Genomic DNA, 27,816 nt, shown 5'->3' on the forward strand with positions numbered 1-27,816 from the left:
GGTACCTGTGTTTTCATATAAGAAAACTGTCTCAAAAAGACAAGGAAATAAAGACAATTCATGAAGTTTCCGTAAAACAGAACTGTGAGCAGAGAACTTACAAAATAAACAGATCAGCTTAATTTACACATTTAAAAACTATATACTTCATTCATAAATATCTTTTCTAATTAATAGCCATTCCTAGTTTAGACATAAATATTCAAGTTGGTATTTGATTTTACTTTTTATCAGTTCATGTGAGTCCTGTAAGGATCAGTTGCTTCTGCTCAATGCAGTCATGTAAATGGTCTTCACTAAAAGGTTGGGCAAAGGCCTTCATTACCTAGTTTGTTGTAATAAAACTTTAAAATTCTGCAACTCTCTTATACTTGTGGAAAGCCTGCAAAACAAAAAGCCCTTCAGTGTTAGTAAGTCAACTGTGAAAGAAGTTCAAAAGCATCATCTTCCGCGGGGGCTGGCTGTTTGGTCTTTTTGAACACAAGTCTGTTCCAGAGATTAACTAATGGAGTACTTTCCCTCAAAAGATCTACTACCTGACTCTTCATTATATTTACATAATATATTACAGGGATTACAGTTTAGATATATTTTACATTTTCCCAACTTCATTCAAAATCTCTAACCAGAGCTAATGAACATTAATTGCATTCTTTTGAACAGGACCAGATTGTTATATTCAAGATCTGAAGAACTAGCATGATAAGCAAACAAAGCAAGTTCTACGCATCTTTTAGAGCTGTTAAAATGTTTTATTTCACCACTTGAATGGGGTAAATTTTTGCTTCCCCCCCCCCCCCCCAAATCAATCAGAATTAAAGTTTTAACAAAAATAATCACATCATATACAAAAATACAAAAGCTTAAGGGCTAAATGACAGCATTAAAAAAATCAAGTATTTTTCTTCCTTTTCACTACTTCTGACATACACACATTTAAAATAGAAATTTAAAATATGTCAACCAGCTGTACTCAGTGGCTATGTCCCCTCAGTTTTGGACTAAGTCTAATGCTTAAGACTTTTGAGACTTAAATCCAGCTTTCACAAGATGGAATTTGAGATCTGAGAAACAGATGAACTGGGTCCCAACACACAGCGATGACCAGGGCTCATAACCGGCACTCCACGTACGCAGTCTGATGGCAGTAAGTTTATCAATATCACCACTAATCCAGCCTTCACAGAAGCTACAGCTACATGAACAATACCAACTTTTCACAGACCTACAGTGCTGACATAGAAGTTTTACTCTTTTTCTACTACATAAATGATGAAAACTTACCTTCCAAAGGCATTTACCAGAGCAACTATTTCTTGACGCGTGAGTTGAAAACCTTTTGATGGGCTATTCTCCGGAAGGCTCTGTATTTCTTTCTCAGAAAATAGGATCTTCAGAGCAGTTCCTAAGCCCTGAGTCTACAAGAAAAGTTCTAATGTCAATAAGATCACTACTTTGAACTCTCAGAAAACAGTACAAAAGTTAAAAAATTAATATTCCAGGCAAACTGTAGTACCAATTCTTTCATACTGACTTTCCCTCAACCCAAATAACTGCACACAAACCAGGACACTAATGCAAAAACATGCCATCAGTTCACATGTGCACCAGGTTCAGTCGCTTACTTACAAACATTTGTTCCCTCAGGTGCACTTGCCCTTCATCCTCCTGCTTTTAATCTCTTCCTTTCCCATCTCTTTTCTTCTCAGCTGCACCAGATGCATATGAACACACACCAGTCACAACCCTCTCTGCTGCAGGAGCTGCTGGATCAGATCTCCCCTTTTCTTCTCTGCTCCCCCTTCAAAGTCAAACTGGGTTTTTTTTTTGAGGTACCACAATACTGCTTTTTCCACCTCCAGTCCCAGTGGCAGACACTGCAGTTTAAGTTTCAAACCCTATTCCCTATACAGTAATAGAACAGAAGCACCTATTCTTATTTCCCCATTTAATCAGGCTACAGAAACAACCGCTGGATTTCAACACAAAGTGGTTGAGGCTGGCTGCAAGAGAATTCTATGGGTCAGGAAATCTGGCCCTATTTCATTTTGCACAAGAAGGAAAGATTATAATAGATCAAAAGCATTACCTAGGATGGGGTGGGCAGAACTCCAGACATTCAGCAGAGACCACCAAATTTTTGATGCCACAAATTCTTTGAAAACTGAACTCTGACAAGCTTAATGCTACAGAGCAGTACAGCATCCCACTAGGCACCCCAAAGTGACAACTGGTCTCAGTCTGGACTTAACATTAGCCTTGAGGGTTAATAAAAAAAAAATAATCTTGTTTTCAATAAAATAAAAATAGGCCTCCAGAAACTGACGTTCAGTTTTTCAACTCTCAGCTGTACTGTGCACCTTGCAGTATTTTATAGTTATCTTAAGAGCACATTTCCAAGTGGTAACATATAAATGATATCTCTACTTTCCCTTAAAGAGAAAAGTTCCAAGTTCTCCAGGTTCCAGTGTAGTTTCTAAATTAAAAAAAAATGTTATTCACGTGCTGCCTTCTGCATAAATGGTGAAAATCTGAATTTAATTTTTTTTTATGCCTCAATTTGTGGTGTTCAGTCTCATGCTGAATTTTCTAGCAATTAAGCAAGTGCTGTATTTCCAGGAAGGCTTCCTACAGGTGATTCTGCAAAGCCTTGCTGATCACTGACTACAGATCAGATATGACTGCCAATAAGACTTTGCTATGAAGCATCTGTTCTAAATATTTCTTTTGGCAGAACACAAAATACCTCTTAGTAAGCTAAGCAGCTGTTGACTAAGCAAAATAAATATTTTTAAACAAAATTTTAAAATAACTGAACTAAACATATGTCTATCTTTAATTCATAGGTAAGGACAAAGACCAGTCTGGCACAGAAAGTCTCAATGCTCATGTAACAAGCATCCTGCCTTCCAACTCTCCCGCAACGTGTACACACACAAAAAACTATACCTGCAGCTTGCCCCACAGCCTGCATTTATCACATCCAACACAATCCATTATGCGGGATATGTTCTTGAAATGCAATCTGAATTCTTCCTATCAGTTAAAAAGAAAATATAAAAGGTTAAGTATCCTCTAGCTTTACAAAAACAGAAGGTTAACTAACTTAGTACCACTAGAATATCAATTCTCTATTAAAACTGAACAAAACCACTACCATATGTGGTCAGGCCATAACAAACGTTCCTGTAAACCCAGAATCTTGTTCCAAGCCACTGCTAATAACCAATAATACAAGTGTTACCCTGCACATCCTGAATTCTGTACACTGAGCTTCCAACAACGTGCTCAGAATTTTCTGAGCTGTAAGTATTGTATCTGTGTCCCTGCCCAATTTTTCTTCCATTATTCAAATCCCTTTTGATCCAACCTACATTTTTGACAAACAGGTAAATGAGTTACAATTGATAAGAGATATTTCCTGCCCAAACCTCTGGGTAGATTGTTACTTTGCAGCTTCAGTCAGAGTGGAAACAAGCACAGCACAGAACTTAAGATGATCTCAATTAGGTATTTAAGGTCAGAAAACCACTAGAGCTGGGCTGATGAACTACTGGCACCTTTCTAATGCAGACAAAATTCCAAGTTACTACTGAAATATGGATGAAAAGTGTTCTTAAGTATCAAAACAGAGCTTTATTACTGAGCCACACTTCAACTGTGGAATTGTGCATTGGCTGTTAGGCTGCCAGGCAGTAACAACATTCACATTAGGCTCCCATGTCTAGGAACTATGATTTTCTAAAGTATTATATTATACTATATTATAGTATATTATGTAAAGTATCTGTTTTTTTTCAGATGCTTACATGAAACAGATACTCTGTTTAAAGAGCAGCATTGCATCCACCTGTAATACCAATTTAAATTATTTGCCTCGCCACAGTCCTGATGGCAGACCCAAGGCACTAAAGCAGAGATTTCAGTCTGCTTGGCTCCACCACCACCTCGCACCCATTTATGAGGAAGATGAAGAGGCCTCTCTCTGCCTCTCTATTCTCCCTGCCTTTTCTGCTCTCAGCAGTATGCTTCTGGTAGGCACAGAGGTTTTCTAAAATAACACAACTTAATTCCAAAATGAGTATTTTGGATGTCATTCAGAAAACTAGCAGTACCTTTAATGACTTGGCTCCTTTTTTATCTCCAGCAAACATTGACTTTTCATCAAAGTGCATATGGAAGGACCTAATAAAGACAAAAGGCAAAAAACTCCAAATGTTGGCATAAACTACAGCATTCCATTGAGCCTGGTGAACAGCTGATGCATCAGGGTAAAATACTTTTCAGGGTTCCTAGTCTTTGCAGAACAGCTCTTAAAAAATTTACTAAATGGTATCAGATTTACTATTCAATCACTGTAACCTGAAACCTGTTATTTACAGTTTTGTTGAGAATTTTCTTCACTCCATTTCCACTGATGAAGATCTCTTCCTAATACACACTGAACTTGTCTTACTGCTTGCCTTTCAGCTGATCGTTGTCTGACCACATCTCAAATACCTGATTACAATCAGGACAGCAAGGAAGCCACACAGCACATTACCAATCGCAAAAACTGGCAAGAAGGTGAGCAAAAGAACTGGAGTAAAGAACCTTACAGAGCAAATGGAAGGAAGAAGGGATGGCCAAAACCCCAGGGGTGACGTCTACGAGAAAAGCTGTATTACTCAGTAGATTGTTAGAAGACTAAATGTACTATTTTCCTTTCTAAATCAATCATGTGCACATTATACAGAAGAATCAGAAAAGGCAACAAATAAGGAGTTGCCCAGGGTGTTGCGTGCTTTTTGTCTCTTGTTTAGTTTGTTCAGTTGGGTTTTTGTTGTTGTTGTTTTTTAAAGAGTGGTATGTTCATTCAAACCTCAAACATATTCATCTCTTCCTGTTAAATGTACAAATGCCTCCTGTTCTGTCTTCTCATTCCACTCTCCTCCTTGTCTTATCTTGTCAAGAAGTCATCTAGTCTCGCTTGCAAATATAACTGAGAATTTCAAACTATTGATAAAAAAATAATCTTATGCCTTACTTTGTATCCCTGAAGATATCTAGTAAGAGGGCTTTAGATTCAGCATCCTCATGGCCGTTTCCAGTGTAAAGGTCAACAACTGAACGCTCAAAGTACGGTGCAACCTTTGACAAAGCCCGCAGCTCTATCAAATACAAGAAATACAAGTTTTTGAGCCTCCTTGGTCCTTCTCCTTTTGTTTCAGTAGGGTCAAAGCGGCGAGTGAACTCTTTCACATTTGGTCCCCAGCGAGGCTTCCCCCAAGTTTCTACGCAGAGGAAGAAAAGAGCAAGGGGTGTAAAACATGCATATTTAGAATAAGAAAGCAACTAAGTGCATATAAAAAATTTTCAGAAAAAAACAAATAAAAGTTACAGATATTATAGAATTTCATTCAGCAATTTTACGTAGATTTACGTTACCTTCAAGAAGGTAATTTGCACACAGATGCAAGTTGATGCTAGCATGAAGTCCAGAAATGAGTTTATAGAACACCCTTTTCTCAAGGCAAAGACCTGTAAAGGAAAAAGACAAATCTGCAAACTAAATACTGTAAAGAATGTATTAAAATGAATATAGCTTGACATTTCAGTGATGCAAGTCTGCATCATTTAACTTTCAAGAGTTATAATTACAGCACTTCAGCATCGTTAATAAACCCTTATATCCATCATAGGAAAAGTTTACCTCTTATTTTTTCTATAAAGAAGTACAAAGATGAAGTTTGACATTTCTTACTTGGTACTTTAGCATTCTAATAAATACAGTCAAATAAGGATCCGGTCAATTAGTACAGACAAACTGCCACACAAAAAATAAGATGCTTACATTGCTTGAGCAATGAATTTAAAATAGTCTTGAATTTTGACAGTCTGGAAACCAGAACTATAGCGTGACCCATCCTAATTAGAATTAAAGCTATTACCAAATTAGAGTAGGTGCCTTAGAGAAAAACATCAAAACCCTCAGAAAACCTTATGGCATTAGAAAACAGCAAAAATATTTCTTCCCAGCTCTACTGTAAATTCACTGAATATTTAAATGCACAGAGCTAAACCTTGAAAGATATGACTTTGATGGATACACTTTCATAGCATAAACAGAAAAGTATCAGCATTTACATGAAGTAAATGCAGAAATTATTTATGATACCACTTGCATCCAGAGACTACACTTCAATTTAGGGGTTTGTTCCCTTCTCAGAGATACGTTTGGGAGACTTCCCTGCCACTGCACTCTCCACAAATGGAAGCAGGAGCTGAGGGTGAAGCCTCTCTGAGAGGCTGAGATCCAGCCCCATTTACAGAAAGCACGTCAGTTTGTACACTTTTCTACAATAGCGCCAGTTAGACATTTCCAACTAGACAAGTAATGGCTCAGGAAAGGGAGCATGAGCTAAGTGTAAAATTAAGTATATTTAACTCATTTACTTTTCTGCACACCTCCAAAATACAATTTTGATTGCTACCACTGTAATAGTAATTTCCATTTAAATATGAATAAAAAGCAAATTGCTTTGCCTTCTGAACACACCTTATACTTACGTTTGTTTATATACTGGGAACAGAACCATCAAAAACGTTAATGTTTCTGAAAGTTGTTTTCTAATAAAAACCTTAGCAGCATTGCTAATAATCATGTCCCCACTTAAATGTCTAAGATGCGCTGAAAATTCAAAGTAACTGGTATTAAAGTGAACTCCCACGTTATAAAAGATGAAACACTGAAGAGTTTAAGGAGTACACCATCAAAGTGAATGATAAGGTTTCCAAAGACCTTCAAGAAAAAAAAAAAAAAATAAATCTTTGAATGACACTGTGAAGTTCTGCATAATTTATTAAAAAATCCTACACTATGAAAATTATTTGGGGAAAGGAAAAAAAATACAGTGAGTTTAACATTATATTAACCCATCCAAGAGACTTTACCTTCTAGCCATGTGTAGAAAGATTCTCCTGTAAATACAAAATATATAGTTACAAGAAGAATACTGATTTTCAACATTAATAGTATTTTTATATAACTATGCAGACTAACATTTGCTGCCACCTGGACATAAAGCTAAATAATTTAGCTATTAAAGTGAGAACAGGCACTGAAGCAGCTGAACTTCGAGGTCAGTTTAAATCCGTTGGAGTCAGAACAGGAGAAATACAAGACTGTGCACGATGAAGCTACCAGTCAGGGCACTTGGAAGCGTACGAAAGCGCAGGCCTGATGAGCTGCAGGGGTGGTGACAGATGGGACGGAAGAGGGGTAATTATATCTGATAGCCTTTACCTTGACTACTAAGGGTCTGAAGGTTTCCTATAGGCTTAGAACTTTTGCCTCAAAAGTCTGTCTCACTGTGGACAGGCCAAATGCTTTTTATCCCCACATTCTCAAAATCAAGAAGGACATTCAAGAAAGTACACAAAAACCCCTGTCCCTCTTCTTTTAAGGGAACTGACACCAGTATCAATGGGGCTCTGGAGGAAACCCAAGAATCCTTTAATTTATGTGTCTCCAGTTATCTCGCCAATAACATTATCACAACACATTCTGTTAGAAGGGTAAGAACCAACAACAGAACTGTATTTTGCTCTTATCCACTTCTTCCCTCTACCCCAAATGAAAGAATTAACCCAATAAAAACATTTTCTGATTAATCATCTGCATGAAAGAATAATTTTCCTTCCCTCTAATGCAATAGCAATAAAGTGAATAAAACAGCTATCTAAAACTTGAATGCTTATTCATTTCTGCAGGTCAAGCAAAATAAGATGACTTACCATCATCTCCTCCTTAGAAGGGAAAAAAAATCCATAAGCATTAAAATTATAATTTCCACAGCAAAGCAGTAATGAAACATAGGCTTTACTACAAACACTGAAAAACTGCAAGAAACCTTATTTAATTTACAAAAATATAGGGTACTTTCCATCTTCTTCCTCCTCCCAAGACCACCTGAGACTAAACACATAATAATTAAAGTCACTAAGAATTTGAAATCTTAGTAGCAGCTGCTTTGCATATTATTGAAAGCTCTATTTTAAGCCTCAGAAAGATGGTTGGGAAGTCGTCTTCAGCTCACATTATTCAGCAGTCTGACCAGTGCTCCTTTCTGAAATTCTGACATGTGAGTTAAACTGCTCTTACAATTTTTATTTTTATTTGTGTATACCAGGAATATATTATCTCAATATTTATAATTACTCAAAGTTGTCTTGATTTTCTACTGTGCAGTGTGTTTTCTAACTCAGTCTAATAGTTAATATTTAAGGGAAATGAGATGCACCAATAGTGGAAAACAGACTCATTTGGAACACCAGGTTATAGTTTTCAATATACATTTGAAAACATAACACTTAAGTCATTGGCACATTTCTTTTTTAACATTCTTGCAGATAACTAAGCCTTCCCAAGTATCCACTCTTTCTTCAAATATTGCCATTATTTATACATTTGTAATACACTAAACATTATGGATGGAAAATGTACAGCTACATTACCCTAGGCTCACTATGAGCTAAAATGATTAAATTAAATTCTCTGGGGGAAAAAAAAACAAGGGAAAAATACAAGAGTGTTGCAATTTTTGTTGAACTTTAACTCCTTCCCATCCACACTGGAAATTACTGTGACACTTAAACAGTTTGAGATTTACTCTAGTTTTCACATTAGCCTCCCTGACATTACTAAGCCTATTCACATGCATAGGACGAAGCACGTATGTATCACAAACCTTAGTCTAAATATTGAAAATGGACAGCTACTTCTACACAGGAAATTGAAATAGCAGAAAGCAAACCTACAGACTGAAGGTAATATCTGTAACACTAGTACTGCAATAGTCACTATGTTAAAAGCACTGCATTAGAAAATATAACAGGCAAGACCCACCCCTACTAGGCGCCAGTGGATTTAAAGGACGATAGACAGATCGAGGCCTAGAAATTAAGTTAGAAACACAAAAATCAGTTTTAAGATAAACTGAAGTGCAGGTGTAAGAAATAGGCTTGCTCTCTCTCCCAATTACTTGAAGCAGTTTTCTTCATAGATGCTGTTCCACACTCTCCAAGCGGAAGGCCCCTTGTACCCAGTGTAACGTTCTGGATTCAGCAGCAAATCCACATACTGTGCATCTGGAGATCTCTCATCTAAACAGGAAAACTTGTGTTACATATTCTAACTGATCGTTTTTAAAAGATACAATTTCAAAAAAACACTCACACAGAGTAAGATACAAATAAAAGGTCTCACATAACACTTTCTGTCTTCCAGTTGGATTCTAAATGCCTTGTATGTAAAAATACAGCAAAACACAAACTAAATAGAAAGCTCAAAAGTATACAATTTATTTTGAAGTTTCTTGTGTGGCCATAATTTCTATAATGTCTGAACACATTCTACATTCTTCAACTCCACCATAAACACTTGTCATGCAATGTGTTCTCTCACCCTATGCTAAGATAAAGACAGTGTTTTGTTTTGAATGGCCTTCAAATTCAGGGTTTCTTTGTCCAGCAGCATTTGGCTGGGGGGAGGCTGCCTTTTTTTGAAATGGGTATACAGCTGCAGGGGCTTCTTAATAAAGACAAGGTCAAAGAAGTTGTTATGGCAAGCAACATATTATTTAAGCAGCATTTCAACAAGTTATACCCTCATCTCCAAAGTTCCCTACAAGTTCAGGCAAAGTACCCAAAGAAAATTTTGACACAGTACTCTCTGCTTGAAAACTCTGTATGAATAGTAACTTAAGTTTTGAGCTACAACCAGTAAAAAGCAAGAATAATTCCTTCTTTTAATTTCTAGGTCAAGAGCAACTCTTGCTTAAGAGAGCCCGCATACAATGCAAGCCAGCAGTCCAGAGACTTATTCACAGGAACAGGCCAAGCAGTGCCACCGAGGATTTCCTCAGATGTTGAAAAAAGCCACAGAAACAGTGAAAACGTCTCTAAAAAGAGATGATTCTGCATGAGCAGTTAAGCATTGCTTCAGCAGTAGAAGGAAAAATAAGAAAAGAGACAGACACAAGACACACAGCACAGTGAGTACCAGATGGGACAAAGTCAAATTGCAGCTTTATTTCTTTGACAGCATGGCTAACCTAAGCAGTTCCTATGCTTCCTGGTCACTTCAGGTCTCCAATTTTTCTTCTCATATCCACATACAACTGAGTCTGTGCCTCAGTGCAACAGAAGGATGGAAAGCTGACCTGGGTTATGAAGTTTTTTTCAGCTAGATCAATTCCCTTATCTAGCTTATCATTAAACCCAACAAAAAGCTAGTGAAAAGTAAAACTGATGAAATGGTTTTGTGCTACAGTTGAGTGAATTAAGAGCTCTCTCACCACCAGGAAGAGAGGAGAGGAAGAGATCAAGTGAAGTTACTTTCTTTCATCCCTCCCTGCTTCGGCTCACAGACTCCCCTGATAAGCCACTTCATCCCAACAATCTGGGAGATGGGACGGAGATGTCAACTTACTTTCCTGCCATACAAGTAAGCTGAATCAGCTTACCATGCAGGAAGAGGCACACTAGAGCAAAAAAGTACTGGAAGAACAGAGCCAGGGGCAGCGCTTCCTCCTTCAGCAGGGCACGATGTAACAAGAGATGGAGGTAGAATCAGGAACTGCCTAAGTTAGTATTACTCCTAAAAGAAGTGCTCTTAAACTATATCTTTCCCACCGGAATCCTCTTAAGGAAGCAGGCAGCAATGAAGATAGAAGAGACAACAGCAGCTTACTGCATGTAACAGCTCAGATTTACAGTTACACTCTTGCAGTATTTATTACAGAAGCAGCTTATCACAGAATCACAGAATCACAGAACGTTAGGGATTGGAAGGGACCTCAAAAGATCATCTAGTCCAATCCCCCTGCCGGAGCAGGAACACCTAGATGAGGTTACACAGGAAGGCGTCCAGGCGGGTTTTGAATGTCTCCAGAGAAGGAGACTCCACAACCTCTCTGGGCAGCCTGTTCCAGTGCTCTGTCACCCTCACTGAGAAGAAGTTTCTTCTCAGATTTAAGTGGAACCTCCTGTGTTCCAGCTTGTGCCCATTACCCCTTGTCCTATCATTGTTTGTCACCGAGAAGAGCCTGGCTCCATCCTCGTGACACTCACCCTTTAAATATTTATAAACATGAATGAGGTCTCCCCTCAGTCTCCTCTTATATAGGAAACTTTCACAGATAAGACACAGCAGAGGTGCTGAAAGAACCACAGCTGGTAAGTCCACTACGGCTGCTACTTTCTCAGGTGACATCAAACACTTTCCTAAAGGTAGATTAAAATACCTTGTACTATGCCTTGAGTCTTCCTAGCATAGAAGACTTCCTGAGGTATTAAAAGGCCTTCAGCAGTCATTCCTGCACTTGGCAATTCTCTGGTTATCTGAAAAACCATTTTTTGACCTTTTCACGTTACACTCACATATGTGGATCAGAGGAAAGACACAAGCTAGTATCCTAATGTTTTCACAATAAGAAAGTCTTTGCAAATAAAGGTGAATTTAGTAGAGATAATCTGGAAACATAGGAAGGTTGGAAGCGGAACAAACTCAGCCCAAGGGTAGACAGTAGAATAGCAACAAAAATAACATAGTGGGAAGAAACTGAATCAGGTGCAAGTAATTTGTCTAATGTTTGTGCTAGATGCGACTCTTTCTTGAGAAGCAGCTTTTAAAAAATATATGCTAAACTCCTCTCATTTACCTTCTTTTTTTATTTCCATAAAAGTCTCCTGCCTACTATACTAACAGAGGGTAACAATGAATGTGCACTGTGTAGACTACCAAATGCTCCTTGTCAAAAACTGCATTCTTTGCATGTAAGATGATATGAACTGTCACATCTCCCTTTAGCACAAAATTAAAACTTTTTAAAAACTGTTATTTGCAGAGAAACAATAATCTTTTGTGTTTTTTAAGAGACAGCAAATAAAAGAAACACTCTGAAAAAGGTTAAACATTTTACCATCAAGTTCACAAAAATGATCCTGTGAATCATCGTATCTTGCCCAGTCAATGAAAGCCTCCTTACTTTGGTTACTGAGGGGAAGAAAATGCATTTGATTTTAAACTTTTGAATAAACAACATCAACAAGAGCTATTGAAAGAAATGCAATCCACATGCAGTAGTTAAATTGGAACTGAATTCTGAATTACTATGTCTGACACTCAAGAATATATGGAGTTACCGCTTGTTAGCTGTGGAGATTCAAGCAGGCATCAACTACAATTGTTAAAAAAATAATTTTAATGTCAGACAGCAAGAAGACTTCACCATCATTATCTGAACAAACTGTGTATCAGGAGTGACTTCTCTTTCTTCAGTAAGAGCTTATATGCTATGAAAGTATTTTACCATTTTCAACACTTCTCAAAGTAGTATATTAGCAGCTGTCACTTGTCAGGGGCAGGGAATCAGTATGTTTTCATAACATATATTTTTTACAAGATCTACAATATTTAGTCTTGCATTTTAGTGGGAGACTGGACACCTAAGTACCCCTTCCAAGCTAAATTACTCTATGAATATCATTTGTCTTAAGCCTTTTAAATAATAATGGTATTCCACTCATCCTAGCATTTTCAAAGGTGCACTGTACAAGAGAGACAAGTACTTTGAAGTTCCCACACTATGAAACACAAGCAGCACCAAAAGCTGAATGCTTTCTTCTATGCATACGTGCAGCACACAACTACTGATGTCACATTACTGTCGGCAAAACATAAGCAAAGTTAAGACCGGGAACTATGCTCCAGGGTGCAGTGAAGCACCTTGAAACCACAAAAGCAACCTGTTCTGTTTCATCGAATGAGTACTAGCTCAATTCTACAAACAGAGGCAATGCTACAAGAAGATACATTTCTAAACTTCTGCCAAATTACTACAGGGGACTTTATACTTGGCATTAGAAAAGGAGCTTCTCCAGTAATTACTGGCAGGCAAGATTTGATAATCACAAAAAATACAGCTGATAAAGGAACATAACTCAAAACCATGGGGATGATGCACTGCTAGGTAGAGAATGTGGAGGTTTGCCTACAAAGCACAAGCTCTTCCTGCACTTGCCCTCTCCCAACTTTAACCATCTATCCTACTCTCACAAAAGGCATTCTCCTTAGTTCTCCATACATGTACTCAATCTCATAATCCTTTGCCCTATAGGAATAGAAGAGAGTTAATAGCTTCTCATGTCCCCAAAACAACCCCTTGGATAAGGGCTCTATCCAGTTTGATTTAAAACACCACACACCAGGCAGAAGCAGGTGCTTTTTCATGGCAGCTCCACTTTGGCAGATGACAGAACAGATTCAACACCTCTGTCAGGTAGAACTACTGCAATCAGTGGCTGAAGACATCACACCTCTCCAACGACAGTGAAGAACTGATTTTTCTGTATCTATGTTTTTAAAAGTGGGGGAATCTAGTAGAACACAAGTGTTTCAAAGTGGTGTTCCACACACTTTCCTATTCAGAGGCAACACCATCCTGCAGAATTCTTCCCACCCAACATTGACTGTGCCATGCAATAAGCAAGACCAGGGAATTGATCCAAGCTAAAAATAACTTTGCCAACAACAAAAGTCACTTGCAAGCTCCCTGATCTGGTTCACTGAATGATCACAAACAGGCAAATCAGTGTACGGAGGGACAGAGCAGGACAGAATCCCTTAATCCAGCACAGTCATCAAGAACAAAGACTGATACTGGTAAAAAGTAGAAAAAAGGTGGGGTTATTTGCAAGTTTTCTCCAACTTCTGATGCTGTAAGATACTTCTTTCAAATCATATCAAAGTACACCTTTGTGTAAAAAAAAAAATAAAAATGAAAGTCTACTTATCACTCAACACCTTTACCTCAGATGTTCTTGCATTATTTCTCATTTTCTTTATAATGGGCTATGGGAAGAATGAAGAACAAAACCCAGCACATTGCAAAAACAAGACCGACAAAACAAAATGCTCCTTTGTTACTACTTTTGTACTATTGTAAATCACAGCATACCTTAAGGTACTGTTAACTGCTCCCAGTTTGTTAGCTTGCTCACAGTCTTCCAATTCTTTGGAATTATTTGCTGCTTTTGAATACTGTAAAAAAGTTCATATTTAATATACAAATTAATTATGTAAAATCCTCCTAAAACAGGTGTCATGAAAGGTATCTCCAGGTTTAGCAGTGAATTGGCTTGTATCAGTGAAAATTCTCAGGACCATTTCTCATTTCTACTTTTATCCACTTAATTTTAATTTCACCAGGCCAATTTCACTCTGTGGATTTAATTACGGCAGAAAATTCAGCTAAATGTGTAAAAACTTTGTGCCCCCCTCCCACCCCTTTTTAAAAAATTAAATATAGTTCTGAAGCGTTTCAGATATTTAGTTACATTCTTGTAAAAGAACACTGGAAGACAAGCAGTCACACCTATAAACGTACCTTGTACTTCGCAACCATAATTACACCCCAAGTTTCACTGGCCATTTCAGTAGGAAAATAGAACAGATTTGGCCATTTTCCCTCATGTTTCATTTAATCCTATTCGTTAGCATGCTTTAGACATGTACATGTCTGGAAGAGAGGCTTTTCAAACTGAACTCAAATGTTGACTATTTTGAAGCCAGAACTGAAGTATTTAAGCTGAACTCTGATTCTACACTATTTTTTTAAAAATAGTAATCCACTAAAATAAAAGCATCCTAATAATAAAAGTCTAAAGAAAACATTTGAAGAATTAAAGATTAAATTCTACTATTCTACAATTATATGGTTATGTCAGCAGGGAATTTGTTAAGTCTGTCAGCTTAAAGCTCAAAGAAAAAGAGTCTTCTACCAGTTTTGGAACATAATAGATAGTATCAGTGCTCTGCTGAAAGATAAACAAACCCCGTTTCCTCTTTTTTGGGGTTTTTGGGTTGGGGTTTTTTGTGTGAGTGTGTGTTTTCTTTTGCAGCCTGAGCCTTAGGTCAAACACAGATTCCTACCTTATTACAGTCCTTAAGAAATACAGAAAGTTATTTAATGTTAAGCAACCGGTATCTTCTATAAAGCTAAACTGCTGGCTTCCTTTCACTCCAGGGTACATACATACAAACATGAACAATTACTATCTAAAACCAGCTCAAAATAAAAATGTAAGTTAAAGGTTTTGTTCAAGTCTTCAGAAATCGCAAACAGTAATTTGATAAAATTTTAAAAGAAACAGAATAGTTCATTTCTGAGGACAGACTTGTGGTCAAGATGCCAAACTCCTGTTATTTCCTGCATGCATTTAGAAAAGTTGCACGTTTCTTATCTGCAATGCATGCACATCACAGAGTCACAGATCAGCCCAGGTTGTAAGGGGCCTCGAAAGAACATCTGGTCCAACCTCTGTGGGAAAGGGAACCTAGATGAGCTTATCTAGTACCCTGTCCAGTTGCAACTTGACAACCTCCAGTGATGAAGACTTCATCGCATCCCTGGGGAAGTTGTTCCAGTAACTGGTTGTTCTTACAGTAAAAAAATTCTTATATCAAGATGAAGCCTCTCCTGGTGCAACTTGTACCAACTGCCTCATGTCTTCTCCATATGACTCCTTGTGAAGAGAGAGCCTCTGTCCTCTTTGCAGCCACCTTTTAAGTACTGGAATACTGTGATGAGGTCTCCAGGAACAAAAGACCCAACTCCTTCAGTCTTTCCTCACAGGGCATGTTCTCCAGCCCTTTGGTCATCTTCGTGGCCCCTCTCCAGTCTGTCCACATCATTTCTGCATTGCAGGAAACAGAACTGCACACAATACTCCAGGCGCAGTCTGACAAGTGCTGAGTGGGATAATCATATGTCTATCTCTCCTAGTACATCCCAGGACCCAGTTTGCCTTTGTTGCTGCAGCGGCGCGCTGCTGACTCATGTTCAGCTTGATGCCCACCAGGACCACCAGCTCCCTTTCAGCAAGGCTGCTCTCCAGCCACACAGATCCCAGCCGGTATTGGGCTCTCTGGTTATGTTGTCCCAGGTACCGGACTTTGCACTTGTCTTTGTTAAACTCCATACTGTTCTTGCTAGCCCACTCTTCCAGCGAGTCCAGGTTTCTCTAAGACGGCTCTCCTTTCTGACATGTCCACCTCAGCAAGCAGTCACCAGCAGACTTGGTGAGGGTGCTTTCAATCCCATCATCCAGATAATTCATGAACATGTTGAACAGCACGAGGCCTGGTACCGATCCCTCAGGGACCCCACTTATGACAGGATTCCAGTCTGAGTAAAAAACATTTATTACCAAATAATTTAAACACTGTTAGGGGCCTCGTCCATAACAAGTAATTTCTCTAGGAGGTAATTCTCACTCAATTTTCTTAGAATTGCCAGGTGTGGAGCTCATTCTTCAGCATATGGATGTTAAGTGGAAAAAAATCTGAACAAGGAATGGATCTGACCTAGAATGAAACAGAATGCTGACAAAATAACATACTGAGATGCTGAAGTAAACATCTAGGGCTGCAGACCAATCTCTGCCCTGAAGTGAAAGAATTCCTGCCAAAGATATCATCCTAAATTTAAGGTTTCAAACAGAATGAACATTCAAGTCTTAAAACATATTTTCAGGCCTCACTATTCTCCAGTGTTTTAACTGCAACAGCTATCGGATCAGCGCTCTGCGACCACTGATTAGATCCGAGTTAGAACAAAGTATCTGTTCCTGCCAAAGCAGGATCTAAGAGCAGTTTCTGGAAGAAAACAGAAAAGAAGTGGGCAGGAAGTAACATTTTAAGTTAAATGATGTAATCTTGAGTTACTGCATCCTGTCTCTTGCTTCAAAGATTAATACAGCAGTTGCTGTGACAGTTCTTTAATGTCTAGCCCCTCAGAATGTGTTCACCACTCAAATGAAACAGGACTACAGAAAGGGAACTACTTTGTCCCTCTCTAGCACCATTTCAAAAAGCTTATGTTGATGCCAAGAATTAAGAACAGATCCTCTATTGCTAACTGCACTTCTGCAGGGAAGCTGTGCAAGTGCAGCCTTGGTCTTTGTAGCTAGATGACCTCTGAAAAGAAGAGCTGTTTTCAAACAAACAAAAAAATGCTGCACAAAAACCTAAATAAAGCCAGAAGTTTACAAGCTCATCTACATTAGGAGAGAAGGGCAACAGGAACCTGCACAGAAGCCAAGCACTAAGACCACAGAAAACTTCTCCACAGGATATATCTACTGACTATATCTACTCAGGAGATTATAGCTCTCATTATTAAAAGTTGCATGTGGTTGTTTTCACTCTTGTGATGAATTAGAGAAACTGAGCAAGTATGTCCCCAGAAAAAAAAACCTCTCTCATTTGGGCACCATTATCCCATCAACTGTTAAAATCCCAGTTCTTGGGCACTGTATTTGGGATTTAAGAGTAGGGGAGGGTTGTTCGCCTTTCTGTTCCGACTTCTCTTCTAGATGCATATACCCTCTTTGCTTTTCTTGGCTTTGCAAAGATGACTTGGTGATCTAGGAAGGATGGCTTGGAGAGAAGCAAGCACAAGCAAACACCACAGACTGCCTACTTAAGATTGCACTCATCGCTTTAGCCTAAATTACACTAATGACCTGCTCAAGATTAGACATGGAAAAACTACATGTAAACTTTCAGGTTTTTTTAGTATTAGAGGTTGTGGTTAAATATGATGGCTACTGCATCTGTGCATCCTAGCTCTATAAAAGGTGGCCTGTACTCAGAAATGAACCAAGAATTTTGCATCGGGCAGTCTGCAGCCATGTACTGCTGTCCCAGATCACTCACGGCCTCGGTCTGCACGAGTTCTCAAGCTATGACAGACTCAGAATGACATGACCAGCTATGTCAGAATCACTCTATTATATATAAAAGTAAAAATGTAAAGCCACATATAGAAACTGATCATTTATAGAAACAACTTCATACCTATGCCAAGACTGAAGGTTTGTAATAAGCCACACAGTTACAATAAAGTTAAAATATATAAAAAAAAAAATTTAGAAAGTAAATTATTACTTACTTTATTAGCGCTCCCAGCTTTAATTCCAACAGGTATCTTACTCTAAAAACAAAAAAATAAATCAGTTTTTATACTGTTCATAGAAATTATTATGCTTGATTAAATTCTACAAATTAAATACCATTCCTATAGAAGTCAAAGTAAACTTGTTTTTAAATAATTAGCCTTTACCTTCTCAACACGTTATAACCAAAACAGTGCTAGGGCTTGGAAGAGATTTATTCTTAAAGTTATTTGTTCTATTGATAAAATGACTAATACTTTGAAATACTTTGATTGCATATCTGCTTTTGAAATGAAAAATAATTTTATTGTCACTCTTTTATTTAAATTCTCATTAGTAAATATTGTTTAATACAGTACTAGTCACTGCAATTTAGCAAACTTTTTAACCAAACAACTTTTTCTATTTTACATTATTTGATCCATACCTCAGGACAAGGCTCGACACGACAATCTTTGATAGAACAGTGGCCATCATCTGCCCAAAATGGGCATGGTCTCTTCAGGTTGACCTAAAGATATAAACCCAAAAGTTTACAATCAACACTCACATAAGGCAAGTCTAAAACAGACAGTTTTCAGTTTCAGTTCAGGAAAACCTTTCAAATTAAAGGAGAAGATACAAGGAAAATGGGTTAAATTCAGTACTTTAAGTCTTAGGGGTTTTGTGGAGGGTTTGTTTGGTTGGTCGATTTCTTTAACTCCTTTCCCTCTGAGTTTATAAGCTGAAGCTTGCTGCAGTGGAATTGTTAGTGATAATGGTCTCCAGTGGATAGAAACACATTATTATATTAAAGCACAAATTAAATCTCTCACCACTAATATAACTTCAAAGCAGACGATAAGCTACTAAAAAGAAGGCAAATCAGACATATGCAGCTGTAAAATGGTTGTACTTACAATCAGTTGTATTTGTACTATACTGATCAAGAAAATACATTTGATGGAGGCCAGAATAGTGCACAAGTTTACAGATTCAAGTAAGTGTTTGGATGATTTCAGATTACAAGCAATAAGAACAGGCAATCATTGCTACACATCATAGCTAGAAGAGTAAGTATCATAACGGTCTCAAATTAGACAGCTGATATAGTACAAATATAAATAATGAAGAGAAACCACTTCAGAAACATTACCAGCAAATCCTGTGATGATTAGTCCTCCTATTTGTCATCAAATGACAGAACAAAGGCAGAGAGTACCACATATATTAGTATCTACTACATGGCAAGAGATTCAAACACTTTACTATGTTTCACTTGGATTGTCTATTTGAAAATCAGTGAGGAAAAAAAAAATAAATCAAAGCTTTCCTTTGCATTAGCCTTATACATACTGACAACCATTAGTGACCCCATGACTCCCAAACTGAAGACTACAGACTAAAGCTCTGCATGATCAACCAGAAACACTTCAAAAGTACACAATCTTTGAAATTCAACATTACAAAGAAAATACAAAGCATTTATCCTCAGTAACAACCACTATTTTCCAGGCAAAACATCAGTTTTAAATTTTTCAAAATTATTTTTACAAATTCACAACAAAAATAAATTCTACTCTTTTGTTTTCCTTTAGCACAGCTTGTACTACTTTTCTTCAGTTAATAAATATTCCTCATGAAGTCATTCACCTGAATTCACTACTTACAGCCAACAAACTACATCTTAAATGATTTGATGCATCACTTCTTGTTTGAAACTGTTGTGGATATTGCATTTGATTCTGTAGCCAATCACAGCAAGAGTTCTACAAAACTCATTGTAAAATTAAGCCTGATACCCCAAGGATGGCATCAGGCCCTAGAGCAGTTTTAACAGAAAATTTTAAGAATTATAGATGTGTTTAAAAAGCTTATTTAAATTTAAAAATTTCACGTCAGAAAACTAAACCTTATGCTAGCTTATGGAAAAAGATACATCCAAGCTGTACAGTAAATTAATAAGTCACACACAAAAAAGAACAGTATTCTTGTTAAACCTAACAAGTTAAAAGATTGAGACTAAATGCTTCTTAAATTTAGTCTTCAGAAAAACATGTTTTCCATGGATATGTAGGGACATTTTTCCAATTCATGTAATTTACGTCCTACACTTTCACTTTACATAAGAAGAAACATAGGAAACAAAGTTTAAACATCTAGTACAATAGTGCCAGAGCAGCCCCATAGGCAAAGGGTTGGCAACTGAACTCTAAATTCGATGCTCGGATGAACTTCAAGTTCACTGCATGTGGTACCGAAGGGTTCCTGCTGTGATAAAAAGAAACACACTACTCAATCTTTTAATTTAGAGAAAAACCAAAATCACTGAGCTGTCTTGAACAATTATTCCATTTTTAAAAAAAACCTTCATGCTTTGAACACATTAAACTGGTAGAGTACATTTATACTGGACTGGTGATTTGCTCTAAGCGGCCTGGTTTTGGGGGGGGTTGTAGTAATAGAAGCCCAATGACTACAGTCATTGAATTGTCAAACCAGAGCTTCAGCAGTAACAAAAAAAAAGTAAAAAAAAATCCAAATTCAATTTTTTTCCCCAGCATTATACATAATATACTAAGCATAAGGAAAGCAAGATCAATATGCCTCTGATGCAGGCGCAATACAAACAAACAGAGATGAATTAGCCAGATTTTACCTTTTCTCCAGTCTACTCTCTTAATTTTGACAGCTAAGAAAAATAAAACCTATGTACCAGAAATAAAAGTAATTTTAAAAAAATTTAATGCTTGAAGGTTAAATTGGTCTGTGGCACTAGGTACCCAAATTAAAGCAAAACTAACAGAACTGCCTCTTCAAATGTTCTATTAATATCCCAAAAGATCCCCAAAGAGCAAAACTTAAGTGTTTGATTTGCTCAACTGCCATTTATTATACCAAATTCCTATACCAAAACTTTCAGCAAGCAACCTTTCATCTATTTTCAAAATAGACACACAAAGTTAACTGCTACATAACATCTGAAGGAAAGACTGTTTTGTAGGTTTCCATTTTGATGTATTTATTCAGCATGACTGGGAATTACAAACTCAGCTTTAAAATGCTGACGAGATTCCTCAGTTAAAAAAACCTCACAAGACGTTAAGCAGATGGTACAACTTCTTAGGAGTGATGACAACTACCTTCTAGTTACAGTTCAAGCCATGCCAGCACAGATACATTAAAAGAAGAAATTCCAGGTTGCTTTTCCCACCCCATTTGCTCCATTCAATCCATAAACATTGCCCCTAGAAAAAAAATACGTAACATTTTATAATTTGTTGTTCACTAATGTTTTAAAATAAAGCACAAAAAGTGTTACATTTTACATCACCTTCACAATAAGAACATGCCCCTCCCACCAATTTCTACCAAGAAAAAGACCAGCTAACATAGACTACAACCTTCTTCAGAGTAAACTCTAACAATAAAAAACACTAACACACTTAAGAAGATACAAGCAACTAGGCGACTGCTGTTCTTACAAAGAGGAGCATCGTAAATAAAAGAATACTGCTGTCAATCTGTCCCAGCAGATTAATTCAGAAACACACCAAAATCAAGATATACTAGTCCCGGACTGATCCTAGAGCACTAAAAACCAGTGTGTGCACACACACACTTGTGAGACACTGAGGTTGTACAGCAATTGTTCTTGAATTAACACTAATCATGCACTGACCACACAACACCCTTCTACTTTCTTCAGGGTCCGAAATATTAGATTTCATTATTATCATTATTCAATACTTGTCACAGATTAAAAGTCAAACTCCTTATCATGAGGCTTCCATAGTTTGTGTGTTTTGATGTATAAAAACCTGTAAAGGAATAAAAAATTCTGTCTCTATTTCTTTCATTGTGAAGTATACCACTAACTAGCTAGAAACCACCTAGCATGACTTCAGCAAGACTTAAAAAATAAAGAGTTTCCTTGGGCCTTTAAATAGAAACCAGCTATTCCATTCAGTATTATATAGTAAAGTCTGAGTTCCTTCATGGCTGTTGAACTAGCAACACAATGGGAATACTGTGACTGTAGTTACAAAAGTTCATGATCTAAATTGCTATTACAAATTAAATTACTCCAGAGTAGGAGTGTTTTCACTCCCAGAACAAGTATACTCCCCCCACGCTTACTCAGTAGTCAACTACACTCTATTTGACCTAGATGATCATTGCCTACCCTCACAAATTCCATATCCATCCAGTGCTAAACAGCACTTCCATGATTCTGTGCAGGGACATTAAAAAACAAGCTCTGTTGCTTATTAAGAGGGGAAAGGGTGAAAAAAATCTGACTACCTTACTCAGTTTGCTTCAAATTCTTCCCTGTCACAACTGGAAGTACTAAATAATGTGTCATGATGGGTGGGCTGCACACTGGCCCTTGTAATTGCCACCTATTAGGAAGATCAGTATGAAAAATGAGGTAGGATTAAAACACACCATTAAAGTATGATCTGTGAAACTGCTGTGGAAATGAAGATTAGCTCTAAATTTGGAGGATGAAATTACTGTTGTATAAAACCTTGTATACCTGTCATTGCTTTTCTTCAAATACTTTGTTTTGTATCTGTCTGTTGCCTTTGGAGAATCTAATTACCACTACTACGTAATGTATTATCACTGGAGGTGCATGGATCTTGTTTCTCCCCAAGAGTGAAGTTAGAACTGTAGCACGTAGCAGGAGGAGATTCAGGGTGAAGCTACACCTCATTGCTTGCTCACACTAGAAAGGGAAGATTCTAGCGCTTTTTTCTCCTTCCTCACATTCATAACCCCACCTTGCATGAGTTTAACACTTGTCTGACTTCAGATCAGCTAGATAACTTGCTACATCCTGGGAAAACAAAACAAAACACAACTAAGAAACAATCACCAAACCCAAATATCGAAACTAAAATTCTGCCAGGTTAAGGAGATGCATTGGCGCAGTCAGACAAGCCCAAGAGCAGGGAAGAGGCCGGAGTCTTCCCTAAAGGAGTGAAATCACCTTTTTCTGGCGACAGGCAACCACCTGATTAGCTCAGTCAAAATGCAACCTCATTTTCAAGTTAAGCAGATCTGAAAACAGAAGTATCAGGCCTCAAAGCCTTATTTTGCTCATCAGATTCTAATACAGAGAAAAAAATTGTTTAGTCATAAAAAGTGATATAACATACTACTTGAAATTTGAAATTTTTTACCTATTTTTCAAAAGAATAATGATTCTTTAGACAGTAAATGCTGAAATCAGAACTAAGACAGTAGCTTATAAGAAAAGGAAATCACTGAAATATTTCCATTTCAAATTACACACATTTCTTAGAAGATAAGTACAGCATGCTGTCTGAAAGTTGCTAATATACAACCCTTTTCTAGACTCAGCAGTACAAAGATACTACCTTTAAAATTACCACTTATCAGTTGAATGAAAGCAGTCATGATTTACTGTCACCGACTCCAGGATTAACTGTCAGGGACTGAAAACCTGCTATAAACATATTAAACAGCTGTGTGCTTCTAAAAGACAATTTAAGACAGACAAGTTGATATTTAATCCTCTCTATATGTTCTGGATTTTACTCAAATTATTCAGGAAAATATCATTCTAATTGTACCTTGTAATATCTGAAGTAATCACGTTCTTGCAGTTTCTGTATTTTGGGGAAGATCTTGAAAGTATTGAAGTCATCAATGCTTTCTATGTCACATAAACAATCATCTAGGACTCCTGTGAGCTGTTAAAAAAAGGACAAAAATTTCTTTTTAATCAAGAATCCAATATTAACTACAGAAAAATTCTCTAAAGAGAAAAAGATGGCAGCTAAACGAAATACTAGTGAAACGCAGTCCCACAGCAAATATTTCTCATTATTAAATTACTCCACATACTCAGAAGTAGAAAATAACAGACCTTAGCACCTTTTTTGAGCTTAAGTCTACCTATATTGTAAGACTGTAAATCTCTTGTGAAACTACATCTCAGCGTTGCAGGTCCCTTCTCTCTTCCTGCACCAGGACAGCAGCAGGTTCAAGGCACTGCAAGAGCTCCAGACCACCTCTACGAGAAGGAGCGCGCACAAGTGCTGCTGCCAGCTTCGGGGAGGAAGGAGGGCTGTGCAGCAGACACCAACTCAGCAGACTGAGCTATGGCAACACCTTTGCTGAGCCCTCGACAGTGTCTTAGTGAAAGGCGGAAACACTGAAAGACGGATTCTATGAATATTTGTATGATGAATTGCATTAAATCTAAACTAACTGCTCTTAAGCATAGATTCTTAAACAACTACAAACATGTTTGAAAGGCTTTTCAAAAGTAAGGTGGAAGGCTTTAGGCTATATCTAAGGGAATGGAAACAAACACTGCTGTTAGCTACTACTATTCTTCAGCCAGACAGGAAATTCATTGACATACATGATGGCCTAGAAAGCATAAAAAAACAGGAAAGCCCACACACCTTATATCTTGCATGGGCTTAGAAGAACTTCTATTAAAAGGTTGTGTGCAAAAGGAGACGAAAAATAGTTGTGGGCTTTCTTTTTCTCCACAGATTTCACTTAGATGAGATTATGAAATCATCTAATCTGTTTTATGCATGATAAATCACTCCACTACTTTGCAGAACAGATACCCTTATATAACCAAGCGTGATGTAAAAGAGACACTAGAAACCAAATTGTAGGTTTTGCTCTTCTATGAGGCATAAAGGAGGTCTGGAAAATTGATTTTCCCCAACCTCCTGTGAGAAAAAGAGGTGAGGGTAAGGTAATGAAAAATTTAAATAGAAAATTCACCTTATGTAGATCCTACTTTTCCTGAGGCACTAAATAGGCTGTCCCAATTCTGCAGAGTAGATATGGCAAAGTAGTTAAATTCATTTAAGGGCAGTTACTTTACCCAATATCTTCCATGCTGTTATGGCTGCCTTTGTTAATGTTATTTAACTTTAAACCTGGGCAAACAGCTATGAAAGAGCCTGTGCAATTACAGGTTTTTCACAAAGCCAAGAACGCTCATAGCCCACATGACTGCCAACTTCAAAGCCAGAAGAGAAAACCTGTTATTATTGATAGTTACAGAATTAAAAACCCTGTGCATTTTAATCTATAACGATTTCACTAAAATTTTAAGTTTTCTTATCGGTCACACATAGGCAGATATTAATTTTGCAGTCTTTACAGGTAACACCATACCACAAAACAAACAGTAGTACATTTCATTACAATATAAAAAGACAAAAAGATAACTCTGAACAGTTTGCTCAAATACGATTAAACTGTATAAACAGGATAAATCTTATGTGAAAAGGAATAATTTATTAAGCTGAAAACAGTAGGGAAGATCTGAGAAATTTTCTTTGGACTCAGAAAATAAAGGCTAGGAAACTATTTTGACAACCACCTCACGGAGCTATTCACTGCTTACAAAAACATTTTTACCATCTATCCAAAACTGAAAATGCTTTTTCAGGAGAAAATGTTCCAAATAAACATGCAGTAGTTACACTCAGCATCAAATCTCCATGGAAAAACAAAAATCTGCAGAGTTTTTATTCAACTAAGATGGCAAATTATCAGAGGTCGTGTCTTTGCCAGATGTCTCCAATAAAATTTCAATTCTAAGAACATGTTTCAAAATACAGTACTTAGTACTTGCCGTTTACTTAGAACATTATGAAGCTTCAGAAATAAACCCTCCCCAAAAACTAGAGCTGGCCTAAGAAATTATTAAATGAAAAATTAATACTTAGTAACAAGAGCAAGCAAGTGAAATTCTCCATTTCCTTCTCACGACTTTTTCAAAACTGGAACAGTTAGCTGCCTGTATACATAAAATAGCAAAATCAATGTTTCCTTGGACGACACACTCTAAAATTAAGCTATGGTGTATATGTATGAAACCACAATTTATAAAATGGTTTGACAGCATATATGAAACATCAGTACTGCACATGAATGGAGTCAGTCCATAGAACACTAACACAAGACCTACACAGGTTTCAAGTACCCCAGCTGGTTTTTTATTAGCCCAGGTGTAGTCTTCAGTGCCCTCACTTGTGTAATGATGGGACACCAAGAACATGCAGAAAACTGTTCAATTTCTGCTCACACTTGGATCTTCCAGTGAATTATTTTTCAAACTGGAGACATCAAAATTAGAACAGTGTATTACACTGTTAAAATTACATACTGCAAGACCTACTTTCCTATTCACACAACCAGTTTTTTTGGCCTTTTTTAATCTAACTATAAAAGTTAACTTAGTCAACAAATACAGAGTCAAATCACAACTTTTCTTACAATGGCCAAGCTTCAAGCTTTCTTTTCATCTGTTAATTACTATGAACTCTAAGATAAACTTTAAAAGCATTAGGCCACTATGACTTGTGTTAAAGAAGTCATCTGGCATTGAATAGCTGCTACTTCTTCAATATTTTCAATACGCTTATCAAAGGACTTCCATAATCATCAAACCTAGTTTAGATCTTGTACAGATATCAGAGCTGTATTGGAGATGTTAAGCTTCTAACATCTTCTCCAACATAAATCAGCCTTTCTGAAGAAAAGGTCAACTTAACAACCTGCATCAATTTCTCCTTATGAAATCTGGAAAGAGAAATGTATCCAGTGCTTCAACATTAAGAAAAACCTGAATAAATGCATATACTAACAAACAGTATATTCATACAAACAACCTTATTAGTGTTATCAGGTTGTCGTACTTTAAGTGCTTCAACAATTAGAAGATCACCTGGTATGCCTCGATTTGGTCCTTAATGTTTTACTTTACCACAGCTGCAGAATGAGAAAAAAGCTGTAAGTAACACGACTCCAAGAACTAATGGCTAGCCTATCTTTATCCTGTGTAAGTCAAACTCTAGGTGTTTAAACTCTGAATACAATGTGCTAACAATTTTATGAAACAATAACAACCAATCTCTCTGCCAACCATCACACTAAAACCATGCCAGCTTGTTAATGGCTTCTTTAAGAATCCAAATTCAATTAGCATTTACTTATGCTAAAGTAGTTACTAAAATAAGGGATTTTTAAGCCTGAGGAAACCTGAACTTATAACAAAAAAATCCTGCAATAAAAACTATTTATGCTAGAACTACTCTAGTCACTGCCTTGGATGGTCACTTATAATATAGTATGTTAGAGAAAGCAGAAATTTAGAATATATAAGAAAAATAATAACCAGATACAGAAGACAAACTGCTCCACATGGACGTTACTCATCGTATTTCCATATAAACTCACGCTAATGTCTTTGGTCCAGCTGAAATCCTATCCTACTTGACACCAGCTATTATTTCAGTCATGGCCATACTGCTGATGAAGAGTGATCCCCCAACTACAGACCCTTGTCTTTCGGAAGCTGCACAGGTAATTCACAAAAAGAAGGAGCACTCTGATCCTTCTCTGTAAAGCGGACAAACAGACACGACCTAAACACAAGCTCAGCTCAGGCATTGATATCTCCGTCCCAACATATGGCTTCTCATCGACTTCATACAGATACCGAAGTTTCTGCCTAATGCCAAGGGTACGTACGATCCGAATCCTAAACTCAACACCCCACTGACAGCAAGCAGTGTCACCTGGATTAAACAACTCCGTGTAGCTGGACCGCTCTGCAGGGGTAGTACCAGTGGCTCCCAGGTCAAGCAACCTCTCCCCTCGCTGTAGAAGCAGGGCCTCACATACCGGAGGCACCCAACTGCCGGGCCCCCGGGCTGGAGCCCAGCAAGGAGCACCCGCAGGGCACCGCGGACTACAGGCTCCAGCAAGGGATCCCCAGGCTTCTCCTCCGGGGCTGCCCAAGGCACGGCCTCTCCCACCACGACC

At 37.5% G+C, this 27,816-nt stretch overlaps 1 protein-coding gene across 1 annotated transcript; it reads right to left on the reverse strand.

Moving 5' to 3' along the window:
* On the reverse strand, positions 1-27,390 carry ERO1LB (ERO1-like beta (S. cerevisiae); the record flags this gene model as incomplete). Its single annotated transcript, XM_010193928.1, has 16 exons — positions 1-382; positions 1,285-1,418; positions 2,950-3,036; positions 4,116-4,185; positions 5,027-5,273; positions 5,428-5,520; positions 6,934-6,960; positions 7,777-7,788; positions 8,888-8,934; positions 9,024-9,144; positions 11,964-12,037; positions 14,001-14,083; positions 17,997-18,038; positions 18,428-18,511; positions 23,583-23,702; positions 27,331-27,390. Coding segments are annotated over 16 exons (1,362 nt in total), but the record flags the coding sequence as incomplete, so codon positions are not given.
* Positions 27,391-27,816: the final 426 nt, after the last annotated feature.

The sequence above is a fragment of the Mesitornis unicolor genome, unplaced genomic scaffold, assembly GCF_000695765.1.
Source record: "Mesitornis unicolor isolate BGI_N332 unplaced genomic scaffold, ASM69576v1 scaffold17531, whole genome shotgun sequence".
In the NCBI taxonomy this organism is placed as follows: Eukaryota; Metazoa; Chordata; class Aves; order Mesitornithiformes; family Mesitornithidae; genus Mesitornis; species Mesitornis unicolor.